The sequence below is a fragment of the Doryrhamphus excisus genome, chromosome 17 (genome assembly GCF_030265055.1).
Source record: "Doryrhamphus excisus isolate RoL2022-K1 chromosome 17, RoL_Dexc_1.0, whole genome shotgun sequence".
Lineage (NCBI taxonomy): Eukaryota > Metazoa > Chordata > Actinopteri > Syngnathiformes > Syngnathidae > Doryrhamphus > Doryrhamphus excisus.
The window spans coordinates 16857175-16876431 of NC_080482.1; the positions used below are offsets into that span (position 1 = coordinate 16857175).

Below are 19257 nucleotides of genomic sequence, written 5' to 3' on the forward strand. Positions count from 1 at the left end.
CATGAATATTATAATATGAAATATTATTATGAAATAATATTTACTTCATTCATTCATTTTCATAAGCGGTAGAAAATGAATGAATGAATGAAATAATATTTAGTTGATTTTGAACATTTAGTTCAGAAAATGAATGAATGAATGAATGATTATTATAATATGATATATTATTATGAAATAATAATATGAAATAATATTTAGTTCATTCATTCATTTTTATAAGCGGCAGAAAATGAATGAATGCATGAATATTATAATGTGAAATATTATTATGAAATAATATTTACTTCTTTCATTTTTATAAGCGGCAGAAAATGAATGAATGCATGAATATTATAATATGAAATATTATTAGGAAATAATATTTACTTCATTCATTCATTTTCATAAGCGGTAGAAAATGAATGAATGAATGAAATAATATTTAGTTGATTTTGAACATTTAGTTCAGAAAATGAATGAATGAATGATTATTATAATATGAAATGTTATTATGAAATAATAATATGAAATAATATTTAGTTCATTCATTCATTTTTATAAGCGGCAGAAAATGAATGAATGCATGAATATTATAATGTGAAATATTATTATGAAATAATATTTACTTCATTCATTCATTTTTATAAGCGGCAGAAAATGAATGAATGCATGAATATTATAATATGAAATATTATTATGAAATAATATTTACTTCATTCATTCATTTTCATAAGCGGTAGAAAATGAATGAATGCATGAATATTATAATGTGAAATATTATTATGAAATAATATTTACTTCATTCATTCATTTTCATAAGCGGTAGAAAATGAATGAATGAATGAAATAATATTTAGTTAATTTCAAACATTTAGTTCAGAAAATGAATGAATGAATGAAATAATATTTAGTTGATTTCGAACATTTAGTTCAGAAAATGAATGAATGAATGAAATAATATTTAGTTCGCTTATCCTCACGTGCGAACCACTCGTCCACCGTGCAGCCCCAAATGAAAACCAAACATTTTCTATTAAAACTTAAGACATATTAAAATGAATGTGTCGGAATATGCAGACAGGATTTCAAGTTGAACTGCTTGCTTGTATGTACAGTGTGTACATTCTGATAAACTACAGTTTTTGCCTTATATTGTATATATATTTCCTATTTTGACCCAATACTGTATCTTACTTTTAAGTCATTTTTAGTCATCTATGCCAAGAAAAATGTGACTACTTTTTGATATGTTGTCCCTGCTGGGAAAAGTTTGGACACCCCTGATGTACAGTAGATGTTGATAAATCTGCTAGACGTGAATATGAAGTTTTTTTTACTTTAATTCTAGGTAATTGAACGCATGCGTGTGAATTAATGAGGCTTGGCAGTCCAGGTAGACGTTCATCATAATCATCAATGCACTGCAGAAGGCAAGGCTGGAATTGAACTTTCATGTTTGTCAAGCTGCCTGAGGACTAATTAATGTCTGTCCATATATGGAACATATATGTTCCATATATGTTCCATACGAACATGTATTGAAGCTAACGCTACATCAAGCACTTCAGGATGCTAAGCAACATCCTCACTTCAAGGAACGAACGGAATCATCATCTCATGGCAGACGGAACGGGTCCCGGAGGAGCCGCCAGCCCGGCGCCAGCTCGCCTCTCCACCTGAAGAAGATGACTACCTCCACGAGGCTCTTTGTCTGCTGTCAGCTGTCACTCAAGGCGAGGACGAGCTCGTTTGTGCTTTGCCGTTTTCCCACTTAAAGTCCAATACATCGCACCAGCCCACGGAGGTGAAAGACGCACGTTGTTATGTAATCGCCGCATCCGCCGTCCGTACACGCCGCTTTACGTAAACATCTCTGTACACGTGGATTTTTTTTTTCACATACACACTGCAACTCCGCACTTATGTAATAGATGCCATATATCACATATAGCGTAGTAACACAGGAGGAAACAAACATGAGCAGCTATGTGATGCTAAAGTGCTAACATAGTGTTACACGACCTTCTAAATATTATTATTATTATTTTTACATTACAGCCCTATAGACATGAAGTATAATCACCTTTATACTCCTATTACGTAATATAGTGAACTTCTTTCTCTGTGGGTTTTTCCCTTCAAGGGGTCTCCACATCAAATACGACCTTACCTCATGTCCTCCTTCACTACATCCATAAACCTCCTCTTTGGTCTTCCTCTAGCTTCCTCCTACCAATATTTACCAAACTTTATCTCTAATGTCCTTCCTGATCCTATCCATCCTGGTCATTCCCAATGTGAACCTCAGCATCCTCATTCTGCTTCCTGTCTTTTCTTCAGTGGCACTGTCTCTAGACCAGGGGTCTCAAACTCAATTTACCTGGGGGCCACTGGAGCTAGGGTCTGGGCAAGGCTGGGCCCTGGGCTCAGGTTTTCCAAAAAATACAAAAAACGTATTTATTAAAAACAGAAAAATATACAAACTTTTTCAGTACTTTGGTTCCGATTTTCTACAAGAAAAGCTCTGATAAAACATTCCACTGTTCTCAAATATCTTCATTTTGATTTTTCTGCACAAAATAAGATGAAAAATAAATAAACAAATCAAGAATAAAGAAAATCAATCAATCAGTAATAAATAAATATCATAATAATAATAATAAAAAGTTAAGAAAGCACATATAGTTGGTGGGTAGACAAATGATTTTTTTCATATTAAAATGAACAAAGCATTATTAGAGCCCTGTAGACATGACAAAACACGACTATAGTCACATTTATACTCTTTTTATTTACAACATATTGCGCAACTGCAGGGTCTTGAGACACATGCTAACTCGCAAACTAGAGAGCTAGCGACCTAAACGGTAGCCTTCAAGTTATTTCCTTTCAACTTAAATAGCCAAAAACTTACCACTTCCACACGGATAGGGAGGATAACTATTAACAGTTATTTAACCTTTAACATGAACATGAATCAAACGTAATCATTTTTTCTGGGTACATGATACCATACAGCATCCATATCAAACTTAAACATTAAACTTTCATATCAAGGCGGGGGCCTCAAACTAGTGTCCTGCGTGCCACATTTGGCCCGCGAGCCGCATGTTTGAGACCCCTGATTTATACATATTTTGCTAAGTATTTTCTGACAGATAATTCTTTATCTTTTTTTAATCTTTTTTTATAGACATGACAAAACATGACTATAGTCGCATTTATACTTTTTTTTTATTTACAACATATTGCGCAACTGCAGGGTCTTGAGACACATGCTAACTCGCAAACTAGAGAGCTAGCCACCTAAACGGTAGCCTTCAAGTTATTTCCTTTCAACTTAAATAGCCAAAAACCTACCACTTCCACACGGATAGGGAGGATAACTATTAACAGTTATTTAACCTTTAACATGAACATGAATCAAACGTAATCATTTTTTCTGGGTACATGATACCATACAGCATCCATATCAAACTTAAACATTAAACTTTCATATCAAGGCGGGGGTCTCAAACACGCAGCCCGCGGGCCAAATGTGGCTCGCAGGACACTAGTTTGAGGCCCTAGACCAAACAGCAAAACTGGTCTCACCACAGTTTTGTATACCTTTCCTTTCAAGAAAAGAAGATATTTATAGCATTATAAGTATGATTTACTAATTTATTCATTTTTAAAGAAAATATGACACGTGACGAGTGAAGCAGCGACATTTTAAGCATGAAGTTCTCCAACAATGACTGGTCCAAATGATCCAGCAAACACCTGACCTGGTATCGAAACATATATATCACAAGTTCTGGTCCTGGTTTTAGGAAGGTTCCTGCCTTGGTGCCCATCACAAAAAAATATTTGTATTCATTTGGAGCTCCATGCACAAAGACAGCAAGATGATTCAGCAAAACCTCCCAAACGGGAGCCTGAGCCCCTTGGGGAGCCGCTTGGACTTGGACTTGGACTTGGACACCCGTGCACAGGAACACAATTCCTGTTCAACACGGCTACCACCGTCATGAGCAGTTCTCATTCCAGATCAGATAATTATAAATAATAATCCCCATGATGATTCATAAGGTCTCTCATCATGCCTCTTTAAGATCATTAAATCCTCAAGGGTCACTTAGGTCTGACTGGAGGCTCGTTCAGGACTTTAGCGGCTTTATGGTCGACACATCAGCCATGTTTAAAGCAAAATGTTTTCATTTCATAATGAAGCAGCAGACAGGAAGTGGGGACGCATGGGAGCGGGTTTGGCCCTGCAGGCTGCAATAATTCATAATTTCATGGATGTTTTGACTGCGACTTAACGAGCTTCTTCATTGTGGAGATAAAGCAACATTTTGGACCGAGTGTTATTTGCATTTGATTGCATTTTTTTTTCAATAAATGATGAATATGAAATGGGTACAAGGTCGTGCAAGCTGATCCATATCATAGATAAGAAATTAACCTTTATTTCCGCATGATAATCACTACGGAGTTTAAGGCCTTGTCCACACATGGCAGGCTATTTTTTTAAAACCGCATATTTCCCCCTTCTACGTTCATAAAAATAAAAATATATATAAAAAAAATGCATTCCCACGTAACCTCATACATGCTAATAACACTCACAGCAGTGTATTGTGAAAATATTCTACAGTGGTCACTAGGTGTCAGTAATGTTACCGTTATTTTGGGTGACACACAAGCACCAGAGCAGGAACAACATGTCTTTATTGGAGGTTTGAATGAACTCACAACACAATCTCAACCCGGGACCCACAAGTTCCAAAGGTCATTTAGTCATGATCCACTTTTATTGAAGTCAATTTTATTTTTTTAACACTTTTATTGAAGTAATTTTAAGTTTTATTTTTTACATTTTTTACAAATTATTTGTACTTTTCAGATGTTTTAACTTTTTATTGAAGTCATTCTTATTTTTATTTATTCTTGTATTTATTTTTAATTATTTTTTTTACACTTTACTCTTTGTACATTTTAATGTAATATTTGACTTGCTGTTTGCAACCTACCCAGAATGGATCCACGGCCCACTTTACTTACTCCAAATTAAAAACATTTGGAACCTCGTTGCCTTAAAATTTGGATGAAATCTAGCAAATTATGTCACGTAATTTCAACACGCAACTAAGTTTCTCCAACTTAAAAAAACAAGTTTTTTTAAGAACATGACTTGACTTTTAAGAACAAAACATGACTTCATTTTTTAGGTCAAATAACCAAATATTTTGGTTGTATCAACAATCAAGTCATCTCAACTCATTTTCAAATCAGGTTAACAAATTATTTCAATTCATTTCAATTTATTTGTGAGTTGAATTTACTTGAGCTAAATCAAAAGTGAGTTGAGATTACTTGACTTCTATTGTTGATACAACAAAAATATTTGTTCATTTGACCTAATAAAGAAAGTTCCCAAAACAAAGCAATACGTCACGTGAACTTTTTTTTTAAGTTGGAAAAACTTAGTTGCGTGTTGAAATTACGTGACATAATTTGCTACATTTAATCCAAATTTTAAGGCAGCGAGGTTACAAATTTTTTTAAAGTTGTCAACTTGGAATTTTCTTACAGAATGTATCAGCTTCCTGAACTTGATCTTTTAAGTTGGAGAAACTTTGTTACGAGTTGAAATTACCTAAAATAATTTGCTAGATTTAATCAAAATTTTAAGTCAATGAGGTTCCAATTTTTTTTTAAGTTGAGTCAACTTGGAATTTTTTACAGAATGTATCAGCTTCCTGAACTTCATCTTTTAAGTTGGAGAAACTTTGTTACGAGTTGAAATTACCGAAAATTATTTGCTAGATTTAATCAAAATTTTAAGGCAGCGAGGTTACAAATTTTTTTTAAGTTGTGTCAACTTGGAATTTTTTAACAGAATGTATCAGCTTCCTGAACTTGATCTTTTAAGTTGGAGAAACTTTGTTGTGAGTTGAAATTACCTAAAATAATTTGCCAGATTTAATCCAAATTTTAAGGCAGCGAGGTTACAAATTTTTTCAAGTTGAGTCAACTTGGAATTTTTTTACAGAATGTATCAGCTTCCTGAACTTGATCTTTTAAGTTGGAGAAACTTTGTTACGAGTTGAAATTACCTAAAATAATTTGCTAGATTTAATCAAAATTTTAAGTCAATGAGGTTCCAATTTTTTTTTAAGTTGAGTCAACTTGGAATTTTTTACAGAATGTATCAGCTTCCTGAACTTCATCTTTTAAGTTGGAGAAACTTTGTTACGAGTTGAAATTACCGAAAATTATTTGCTAGATTTAATCCAAATTTTAAGGCAGCGAGGTTACAAATTTTTTTTAAGTTGTGTCAACTTGGAATTTTCTTACAGAATGTATCAGCTTCCTGAACTTGATCTTTTAAGTCAGAGAAACTTTGTTGTGAGTTGAAATTACCTAAAATAATTTGCTAGATTTAATGAAAATTTTAAGGCAACAAGGTTCCATTTTTTTTCAAGTTGAGTCAACTTGGAATTTTTTACAGAATGTATCAGCTTCCTGAACTTGATCTTTTAAGTTGGAGAAACTTTGTTGCGAGTTGAAATTACCTAAAATAATTTTTTGGATTTAATCAAAATTTTAAGGCAGCGAGGTTACAAATTATTTTAAGCGTAGTAAAATTTGATTTTTTACAGTGTACTTTTAAAGGGACAGAAAAAATTCTAGTAAGTGATGTGGGAGACTACATCCTTTTGCCTTCAACAACAGAGATGACTCATCAAAAGGAAGTCCAACATGTTCTCCAAGGAGTTTTGAATAAATAAATATTGAAATGTGTGCATACATTTAGAATAGAATAAATATGCCCGGAATGCAGCATGTTCCAAAAAAGTGAAGGTCAAAGACGAAGACGGTTTAAAGTGAAATTGATGTGAAAGAATAAATGAAGAATAACTAACCAAGTGAAAAACAAAAAGCACACACAATCAGTTTCAGCCGTTCAGATAAGAAAAAACCAGACAGTCAATTTACAATCACACAAACACGCTAAGCATTAAAAGGCCAAATTCATTAATGCGGATTGCTCTATTGAATTTCACAGAGGTTAATGAGACACACAGACAATCATTCGTTCTTTTGGTAAACATTTCATTTCAGCAGAAGATGGAGAATCCAAAATTATATTTATTGATTTGTTTCTGTTCGCAATTAGCCGCGACCAAATGGAAGGACAGACTCGAAAAAAAATCCAAACCTACTTGGCCCCGTGTGAGGCTTTTCCAGCATGAAGCCTTTTTCAGGCCAGGTCTTGGACTAGGCCGCTCCAAAGTCTTCATTTGGTTTTTCTTCAGCCAATCAGAGGTGGACTTGCTGGTGTGTTTTGGATCATTGTCCTGCTGCACAACACAAGTTGCTTTCAGCTTGAGGTCACCAACACATGGCCGGATATTCTCCTTCAGGAGAATTCATGCTTCCGTTTATCACAGCAAGTCTTCCAGGTCCTGAAGCAGCAAAACAGCCCCAGACCATCACACTACCACCACCGTATTTTACTGTTGCTATGATGGTATGTTGGTACACTCGATGTAAACGGACACACTAAGTACCAGCCTATGTTTTCTTTGGATGTTGTTGCGGGGTCTTTTATGACCTCTTGGATGAGTCATCACACTACCACCACCATATTTTACTGTTGCTATGATGGTATGTTGGTACGCTCGATGTAAACGGACACACTATGTACCAGCCTATGTTTTCTTGGGATGTTGTTGCGGGGTCTTTTATGACCTCTTGGATGAGTCATCACACTACCACCACCATATTTTACTGTTGCTATGATGGTATGTTGGTGCGTTCAATGTAATGGGACACACTATGTACGAGCCTATGTTTTCTTTGGATGTTGTTGTGGGGTCTTTTGTGACCTCTTGGATGAGTCATCACACTACCACCACCGTATTTTACTGTTGCTATGATGGTATGTTGGTACGGTCGATGTAATGGGACACACTATGTACCAGCCTATGTTTTCTTTGGATGTTGTTGTGGGGTCTTTTATGACCTCTTGGATGAGTCGTCACACTACCACCACCATATTTTACTGTTGCTATGATAGTATGTTGGTACACTCGATGTAATGGGACAACTTTTATCTGGTCAGACCACAGAGTATTTTCCCAAAGGTCTTGGGGATCATCAAGATGACCAGCCTATGTTTTCTTTGGATGTTGTTGTGGGGTCTTTTGTGACCTCTCGGATGAGTCGTCCAGGCCCTGAAGCAGCAAAACAGCCCCAGACCATCACACTACCACCACCATATTTTACTGTTGCTATGATGGTATGTTGGTACGCCAGATGTAAGGGGACACGCACCTTCCAAAAAGTTCAACTTTTGTCTGGTCAGACCTCAGAGTATTTTCCAAAAGGTCTTGGGGATCATTAAGATGTTTTCTGGCAAAATGGAGACCAGCTTTAATGTTCTTTTGGTTCAGCAGTGGTCCTGGTCTTGGAACTCTGCCATGCAGGCCGTTTTTGCCCGGTATCTTTCTTATGGTGGAGTCATGAACACTGATCTTAACTGAGGCAAGTGAGACCTGCACTTTTTTGGATATTGTTGTGGGGTCTTTTGTGACCTCTTGGATGAGTCCTTGCTGCGCTCTTGGGTCATTTTAGTTGGCCGGCCACTCCTGGGAAGGTTCACCACTGTTTCATTTTGTTCACTATTTGTGGATAATGGCTCTCACTGTGGTTGGCTGGAGTCCCAATGCTTTAGAAATGGTTTTATAACGTTTGGACATGTGGAACTGGGAACTGATTATGGGATGCACTCAATTGGAATCCGATGCATGTTCAAATGAAATTAAACCATTACCATTACCATTACCATTACCATTACCATTACCATTACCATTACCATTACCATTACCATAAAACTGCACCAAACGTGCTCGACTGTGGAGTTGCATCATCACCTCATTTTGCCTCTAGCTCAAAAACACGTATAAGTGTGTCTTTGGCAGCGAGCGAGGTTGAAAAAAAATGTCTTTGGTCGCAAATGAGTTCAAGACAAATCTTTTTGTTATTATCAACATTTCAGCTTCTTTTCTTTACATTTTGCTACATTTTCCCAATTTTGCTGTTTTTTTTATTTCTATAATGAGCCATCGGTCAATAAAAAAAACAAGCTGTGGGTCTTATATGGCCCTTGAGCCACACTTTGGACACCCCCGCTTTATACTACAACAATGACATGATTTTTCACCATTTCTATGACCATTTGATTGGCAAAGTAAATATAAACACATTAGCATTAGCACAATATGGTGCACGCTCACAGACAGCGTCGTTCGCTACATGTTAGGCCTTTCTCTTAACCAATAACAACAACAGCGAGTGAGCCGCTGTTCGGGCCGTACTGATGTTTGTGTTTACCACAGTGATATGACGTGACCAGGCCATGTCAGCACATGTCAAGACGTCAGGTCAGAGGTGGAACAAATACCCGTGGACGCAAACCAGGGAATAGATATACACTCCAGTCAGCGCGAATGGTTGGGAGCAGTCCGAATTTTAAAAAGGGTGGACGAGGCGGACTTTAAAAAAAAAGGAAAACAAGCAGTAGAGTATATTTTGGAGACAGAGCGAGTGAGAGTACAGTAGTAGAGTACAGCCAAGGACACAGTGAGATATAAATAGCAGAGGACCAATAGAGAGCAACACAAAGCATCGCCATCAACGCAAAGCGAGACCATTCATGTGAACTAGTCAAAGAAGAGGTCGCCGAGCTGCTGCGATGACAAGGTTTTCATCCCCGATGCAACGCAGACGTCTACTGTGACCATGCAAGTGGCAGCTTGCACACAAGCACCGCATCCTCCTTGCTACCTTGTTGCTAGGAGACCATCATGCTACCACACAAGCTAAAATAACCTAAAGTCATGCAGGTGAGGATGAACGGGGGATTTTTTTTGGGGGGGGGTAAAAGCTACAGATTGGGGTGTGGGCTATAGATATCGCATATTGCTCTGATATCAGATTATATTGGCCTGCATTTGTAATCTTTATGTTCAATACTCCATTGTAGACCACAACAACAGCATGTTAACCCTTAGATGCATAAGCGGTCAAAAATGATAGGTAGTTTTCTTGAAATATCTTCATAATGAACATTTTTATCATTTCATATTCCATGTATTCCTCAAAAAACATATTTTTCCATAAGTGGGTCAAAAATGACCCGGTCAGGTTGTTTTCTTGAAATATCTTTGTAATGAAAAATTGTTATAATTTCATTTTCCAGGTATTCCTCAAAAATCATATTTTTGATATCATGCCATTCACATTTTTAACTTACGTTTTATACATTTTAAAAAATTGTAGTTTTTGTGTTACTACCCCAACCTTCCATAAGTGGGTCAAAAATGACCCGGTCAGGTAGTTTTCTTGAAATATCTTCATAATGAACATTTTTATCATTTCATATTCCAGGTATTCCTCAAAAAACATGTTTTTGATATCATGCCATTCACATTTTTAACTTAACTTTTATATATTTTAAGAAATTTTAGTTTTTGTGTTACTACCCCAACCTTCCATAAGTGGGTCAAAAATGACCCGGTCAGGTTGTTTTCTTGAAATATATTCGTAATGAAAAATTTTTATCATTTCATATTCCAGGTATTCCTCAAAAAACATGTTTTTAATATCATGCCATTCACATTTTTAACTTACGTTTTATACATTTTAAGAAATTGTAGTTTTTGTGTTACTACCCCAACCTTCCATAAGTGGGTCAAAAATGACCCGGTCAGGTTGTTTTCTTGAAATATCTTCATAATCAAAATTTTCCATCATTTCATATTCCAGGTATTTCTAAAAAAACATGTTTTTAATACCATGCAATTCACATTTTTAACTTATCTTTTATAAATTGTAAGAAATTGTAGTTTTTGTGTTACTACCCCAACCTTCCATAAGTGGGTCAAAAATGACCCGGTCAGGTTGTTTTCTTGAAATATCTTCGTAATGAAAAATTGTTATCATTTCATATTCCAGGTATTCCTTAAAAATCATATTTTTGATATCATGCCATTGACATTTTTAACTTATCTTTATGCAACACACAATGGATCCTCCCATTTTCTATTGTTGTACGGGGTCATTTTCTTTTTCAAAGATGTAAAAAAGTGAAAAATGAAGATGTTTCTAACATGAAATCATTCTTGTGTGGTCCTAAATATAATACTAAATATCATACAAGTGATTATTCCTAACCAAAATGGCTAAATTGTCATAAAAAGGCATTGATTCTAGTATGGGTGATTTTTGACCCCCTTATGGAAGAGTGGAGGGTCCAGTCACTCGTGCATCTAAGGGTTAATATGCATGCTAATATTTCATCAAATAAGAAGTGAAAAAGGCTATTCGGGCTATTAAAATGCTATTAGCAACTCCAGATATTGGTGCATGCATGCATGTAAGACGCTCCCTGTATGCACACTCTACGTTGCTACACAGACAACCGCTTACTTACAGAAAATAAACAGTGAGGACGCTGATAAACTGTTACTTACAGCTTGCGTTTTTGACTGCACTCAACAGTTTGTCAAAACAGTCCCATCATTTTCTGCAACATAAAATCTGCAACTCCAACCACTTCTGATAGCTTCTTTAGATAAGTTAAGTGAGGTTGTGCAATTCATGGTGACTTTTGCTTTCTCTTGGGTTTATTTCAAAAGAAGCTAAATCTCAACAAGGGGTGCTCTCTGTGTTAGGTTTCACAAAGGTGAGCTTCTTTTTACACTTGTACGGCAGTTCAATGTACTAGAAAGTTCTCATCTCTGCAATTAGATTCAATGATCATGTCTATCCTGGTCACAGCCACTAGGGGGCATATTGCAACATAGCCATGCGTTGCTATGATTTACAAACCAGCAAGTTTCTGCATTTCACATTCGCATTCATGAGCATTCATCTCGATTTTTTTTTTCTTTCGGGGGAAATGAGAATGTCGTGTCTGCTCACCCATCTCGGGATGGTGCCTCCCCTCAACAGGAACGCTGACTGTCCGCCGCAGCAGCTTGTTCCTGTGAGACTCTGAGCGCCTCTCGCGCATCAGCAAAGGATGTACCTGCATTGAGACAAAGAGACAATGTACAAGGTGAATATATACAACAACACACTCGTGCACATACAGGAAGAACTTATGACGGCATCTAATATTGATGGCATTTATTATTACGTATATATTTAAAATCTTTTTTCAATTTTTCTAGTAAAAATACATTCAAATTATACGACAATTCTATACGACTGTACTTGAGTTGTCTGAAAATGATGAAGCTGCCTTATATAAAAATGTAACTATGATGAATGTAAAAAAGGTTTTTGCAATTTCTGAAAAATAAATTAAAATTACATAGAAATTTTGAAAAATTGCTTCATTTGTCTGAAAATGATAAACCTGGGATTTTGTCCATGCAGTCATCCAGATTATTATTATTATCATTTAAACTCCACTACAGTGTATTAAAGGATATGAATAATAGTAACAACCTATTTCATCTAAGCAGTGTAAGAAATTTATTATTATATATTTCAAATTATACAGAAATTATATACGACTGTACTGGAGTTGTCTGAAAATGATGAAGCTGCCTTTGATAAAAATATATATAAAAAAAATATATATATATAAAAAAATATATACATATATTTTTAGATATAAAATAAAATGAAATGAAATGAAATAAAATAAAATAAAACTTGAGTTGTCTGAAAATGATGAAGCTGCCTCTGATAAAAATATATAAAAAATTAAAAAATATATATATATAAATATATCTATAAATGTATATAATAAATAAAAATATATAATAAATAAAAATAAAAAATATATAAAATAAATAAAAATAAAATAAATAAAAAAATAAATAAAAAATAAATAAAAAAATAAATAAAAAATAAAAATAAAAATAAAAATAAAAATAAAAATAAAAATAAAAATAAAAATAAAAATAAAAATAAAATAAAAATAAAAATAAAAATAAAAATAAAAATAAAAATAAAAATAAAAATAAAAATAAAAATAAAAATAAAAATAAAAATAAAAATAAAAATAAAAATAAAAATAATTAAAATCACCCAGAGCATTTCAGTATGAACTGTTGCAGTTAATAGTGATACCGTTAAGCTATATTCTATTTTAAAATTTGGTATCAATGAAAGGCAAAAGAAAACGCTAATAAATAAAACACATGAACGCTGGAGTGGACGGACTGGAATGTACCAACGGCCATCTTTCCCGCATCCCCTTGGCAACATCAAGCCCAGCAGGCCGGGATTGATGTCTGTGTGGTTTGTGTTGTTACACGACCTTACTTCTCGTTGACAAAGCTGACACGCACCGTCGGCTCATAAAAGCTGCCACACGGTGGCGCTATCTACAGCGCAGCCTCGGGAGGTTTGACGGTAAAAAATAGCGAAGGACAAGAGCGGGTCAAACTGAGCCATATGTCCCAGAAGACAGCAAGTGTGTGTGTACTAAAATAGCGTTTGGCTAATGCAGACCGTGGAGACAACAAGACGAGAACACTTCAACAATTACTGCACAGACGCCAACATACACACCTTGCCAGCAATAACCGACAAGTGGACAGAGCGACTGCATTATTCCTGGTCTTAAACCCGCCTCCACTGATCGCCGCTAAATAAGAGCCGAGGCAACGAGCTAAAAGCCGGAGCTGTCAACGGGAGTTGTTTAAGCAATTACGCGCCGCAGATGCAAAATCCATGTATTCTTTATGAGTCCAGTCTGCGCATTCACTGCACGTCTACACGTCTGGACCCCTAAACTCACTGTGGACAAAAGTATTGGGACAGCACTTGCAACAAATGCGGATTAAAAGACACAATGCTGGACCCCAGAAAAGCTCCAAAGTTTCTTGAAAAGCCAAATAAATCTAAAAATCCAAACTATAATTCCATAGCTGCTCCAATTAACACCTCAGTTTAATTAACCATGGATGTGAAACGGGTCTTCAAAAAGATAAAAGACAAAAAAAAAGTAAAGCCTGGACATTTTTAACATCTTTCATATATTTTCAAAGTCATGTCATGAAATTTTAAAACATTTAATTCTTTTTAGAGCGGCACGGCAGTCGAGTGTACCAACATACCATCATAGCAACAGTAAAATATGGAGGTGGTAGTGAGACGACTCATCCAAGAGGTCACAAAAGACCCCACAACAACATCCAAAGAAAACACAGGCTGGTACATAGTGTGTCCCATTACATGGAGCATACCAACATACCATCATCGCAACAGTAAAATATGGTGGTGGTAGTGTGATGACTCATCCAAGAGGTCACAAAAGACCCCACAACAACATCCAAAGAAAACACAGGCTGGTACATAGTGTGTCCCATTACATGGAGCGTACCAACATACCATCATCGCAACAGTAAAATATGGTGGTGGTAGTGTGATGACTCATCCAAGAGGTCACAAAAGACCCCACAACAACATCCAAAGAAAACACAGGCTGGTACATAGTGTGTCCCATTACATCGAGCGTACCAACATACCATCATAGCAACAGTAAAATATGGAGGTGGTAGTGAGACGACTCATCCAAGAGGTCACAAAAGACCCCACAACAACATCCAAAGAAAACACAGGCTGGTACATAGTGTGTCCCATTACATCTGGCGTACCAACATACCATCACAGCAACAGTAAAATATGGAGGTGGTAGTGAGACGACTCATCCAAGAGGTCACAAAAGACCCCACAACAACATCCAAAGAAAACACAGGCTGGTACATAGTGTGTCCCATTACATGGAGCGTACCAACATACCATCATCGCAACAGTAAAATATGGTGGTGGTAGTGTGATGACTCATCCAAGAGGTCACAAAAGACCCCACAACAACATCCAAAGAAAACACAGGCTGGTACATAGTGTGTCCCATTACATCGAGCGTACCAACATACCATCATAGCAACAGTAAAATATGGAGGTGGTAGTGAGACGACTCATCCAAGAGGTCACAAAAGACCCCACAACAACATCCAAAGAAAACACAGGCTGGTACATAGTGTGTCCCATTACATCTGGCGTACCAACATACCATCACAGCAACAGTAAAATATGGAGGTGGTAGTGAGACGACTCATCCAAGAGGTCACAAAAGACCCCACAACAACATCCAAAGAAAACACAGGCTGGTACATAGTGTGTCCCATTACATGGAGCGTACCAACATACCATCATAGCAACAGTAAAATATGGTGGTGGTAGTGAGACGATTCATCCAAAAGGTCACAAAAGACCCCACAACAACATCCAAAGAAAACATAGGCTGGTACATAGTGTGTCCCATTACATCGAGCGTACCAACATACCATCATAGCAACAGTAAAATATGGTGGTGGTAGTGTGATGACTCATCCAAGAGGTCACAAAAGACCCCACAACAACATCCAAAGAAAACACAGGCTGGTACATAGTGTGTCCCATTACATGGAGCGTACCAACATACCATCATCGCAACAGTAAAATATGGTGGTGGTAGTGTGATGACTCATCCAAGAGGTCACAAAAGACCCCACAACAACATCCAAAGAAAACACAGGCTGGTACATAGTGTGTCCCATTACATGGAGCGTACCAACATACCATCATCGCAACAGTAAAATATGGTGTTGGTAGTGTGATGACTCATCCAAGAGGTCACAAAAGACCCCACGACAACATCCAAAGAAAACATAGGCTGGTACATAGTGTGTCCCATTACATCGAGCGTACCAACATACCATCATAGCAACAGTAAAATATGGAGGTGGTAGTGAGACGACTCATCCAAAAGGTCACAAAAGACCCCACAACAACATCCAAAGAAAACACAGGCTGGTACATAGTGTGTCCCATTACATGGAGCGTACCAACATACCATCATAGCAACAGTAAAATATGGTGGTGGTAGTGAGACGATTCATCCAAAAGGTCACAAAAGACCCCACAACAACATCCAAAGAAAACACAGGCTGGTACATAGTGTGTCCCATTACATGGAGCGTACCAACATACCATCATAGCAACAGTAAAATATGGAGGTGGTAGTGAGACGACTCATCCAAGAGGTCACAAAAGACCCCACGACAACATCCAAAGAAAACACAGGCTGGTACATAGTGTGTCCCATTACATCGAGCGTACCAACATACCATCATAGCAACAGTAAAATATGGAGGTGGTGGTGAGACGACTCATCCAAGAGGTCACAAAAGACCCCACAACAACATCCAAAGAAAACACAGGCTGGTACATAGTGTGTCCCATTACATGGAGCGTACCAACATACCATCATAACAACAGTAAAATATGGTGGTGGTAGTGAGACGATTCATCCAAAAGCTCACAAAAGACCCCACGACAACATCCAAAGAAAACATAGGCTGGTACATAGTGTGTCCCATTACATCGAGCGTACCAACATACCATCATAGCAACAGTAAAATATGGTGGTGGTAGTGTGATGACTCATCCAAGAGGTCACAAAAGACCCCACGACAACATCCAAAGAAAACATAGGCTGGTACATAGTGTGTCCCATTACATCGAGCGTACCAACATACCATCATAGCAACAGTAAAATATGGTGGTGGAGGAGTTAGTATGTTCTCTGTAGGCGGCATTATGAATTATCCTTACTGGCCTTTTTTGCAGTACATTTAGCCAGTGAAGATTGCTTTTATAGTTATGATCCCATATTTCCACACAATAAGTAAGATATGGTAGAACCAGAGAGCAATAAAGAGTGTGGAGTGATTTCTGATTGATAAACAAATTTTGCTTTGTTCAATACTGAAATATTTCTGGCCAATTTATGTTGTATATTTGTAATTAGCTCTTTTCAATGATGGTTCCTTTGTAGTTAGGAAGTAGTTAGTAAGTAGTTTGGGACCAATCACATGTTTTTTAACCTGTCCTGTCCATCTAATAGAGCAACTTGTTGATCCGGATGCCCTTTCACGCTAAACTAATGAGTGAATGAGTGATTCTAATGCAAGACGAACGACATCTAAACAAAAGCGGATCAGGTCCAGGTCCCCCCCCCCCCCAACACTGCAAGATGAATATAGGAGGAATCAGCAGAGAGTGTCAGTGCACTCTGTTGGACTAATTGAATTTGCTTTAGTGGCAATGAGTAACCGTAAACCTGAATTAACTTCACATTCCTCCAGCTCGCCATTGATCAGCCACGCTAATAAAGTCACAGTTGCATGGTGAAGGCTTTACGAGGACGCCGGTGCTTTATGCCATTTCTAAATATACACAGAGTGCTTTCCTTTACACCCGCTGAGGACACAATGCTCGGAATAATGGGACTTTTTTTTAGCTGTTGCCATGGAGTCCACATGAGGAAAATCACAATGTTAATCCACTCTGGGATTGATTGGTCGGGACTGAAATCCACGCTGAATAAGAGCAGCACGAGCTAAAAGCCCGAGCTGACAAAAGGTTGTCCGGTGCAGCTCTTAAGGAGTCAGGGACATTCTCATGTGTGACGTTTGCAAATACGATTTCACGCCAAGAACTGGTCTTCTTACAACGGACTTGGAAGGAAGGAGCCCAAAAGAGGAATTTTCCACAAACTGCCGGGCCCACTTATTGTGCCACCCGCCACCCCCTCCCCACCCACGGCGGCACTGCCTGCTGCAATTCATCACTGCCAACGTGAGTCATGGAGCACACCCAGAGCTCCTCGCTAGCCAACCTTGACACGGCCGCCCACCGACAGGCGACCATTGAAGGGGAAACACCTGCAAGCTCATTTGACGCTGCAGGAGACAGAATTTGATGTATACGGGATATGATGGGGCACGGATGACGGAGTCTGCAGGTGCCGCTGGAATGCAACAGGAAGTTGGACCGGCCAGCCGGCATGGAAGAAGAAAAGTTAAAGAAGTCATTTTAGATGATGAACCTCAAAATTAATTCATTCATTTTCTACCGCTTTTCCTCACGGGGGTCTTGGGGTATGCTGGAGCCTATCCCAGCTGTCCTCGGGCGCGAGAGGCGGTGTCCACGCACAGGGCACATGTTGTCATGAATGTGGAGAAAATTCCTCCAAAAAGTGTAGTTTTGCTTTAAGTGAGGAGTTCATTCATTCATTTTCTACCGCTTAAAGACAAAATAAGAAGCCAAAAAGTTACCACTTCCACACAAAATAGGAGGAGAACTCATTCATTCATTTTCTACCAATTATCCTCACGAGGGTCGCGGGGGTGCTGGAGCCTATCCCAGCTGTCTTCGGGCGAGAGGCAGGGAACTGGTGGCCAGCCAATCACAGGGAACATATAGACAAACAACCATTCACACTCATATTCATACCTATGGACAATTTGGAGTCGCTAATTAACCTAGCATGTTTTTGGAATGTGGGAGGAAATAAGAAGCAAAAAAGTTACCACTTCCACACAAAATAGGAGGAGAACACATTCATTCATTCATTTTCTACCGCTTATCGTCACGAGGGTCACAATGGTGCTGGAGCCTATCCCAGCTGTCTTCGGTCGAGAGGCGGGGTACACCCTGGACTGGTGGCCAGCCAATCCCAGGGCACATATAGACAAACAACCATTCACACTCACATTCATACCTATGGACAATTTGGAGTCGCTAATTAACCTAGCATGTTTTTGGAATGTGGGAGGAAACCGGAGTACCCGGAGAAAACCCACGCATGCACGGGGAGAACATGCAAACTCCACACAGAGATGGCTGAGGGTGGGGAAAGACAAAATAAGAAGCCAAAAAGTTACCACTTCCACACAAAATAGGAGGAGAACTCATTCATTAATACCTAACGGCATGATATCAAAAACATGATTTTTGAGGAATACCCGGAATAAGAAATTATTAAAAATTTTCATTACAAAGATATTTCAAGAAAACAACCTGACCGGGTCATTTTTGACCCACTTATGGAAGGTTGGGGTAGTAACACAAAAACTACAATTTCTTAAAATGTATAAAAGGTAAGTTAAAAATGTGAATGGCATGATATCAAAAACATGTTTTTTTTAGGAATACCTGGAATATGAACATACAACAATTTTTCATGACGAAGATATTTCAAGAAAACAACGTGACCAGGTCATTTTTGACTTGTCACTTACTATGCATCCAAGGGTTAAAGCTACACACGTGCAGTGCACAAGGACACACTTGCACGGGCACAGCATCAGAGCAGCATAGATTGCCAAAGTGGCCAAAAGCACAGTTTGTCCTTTAAGCCTTCAACAAAAA

At 37.7% G+C, this 19257-nt stretch overlaps 1 protein-coding gene across 4 annotated transcripts in view; it reads right to left on the minus strand.

The window, feature by feature from the left end:
- Positions 1–19257, minus strand: part of syngap1b (synaptic Ras GTPase activating protein 1b) — a 180510-nt gene that overhangs the window by 104819 nt on the left and 56434 nt on the right. For all 4 annotated transcript variants that reach the window (XM_058053245.1, XM_058053243.1, XM_058053244.1 and 1 more), the window contains exon 4: positions 11962–12067. In XM_058053245.1, the coding sequence (XP_057909228.1) occupies positions 11962–12067 (106 nt within the window). The remainder of the gene's footprint in view (positions 1–11961; positions 12068–19257) is intronic.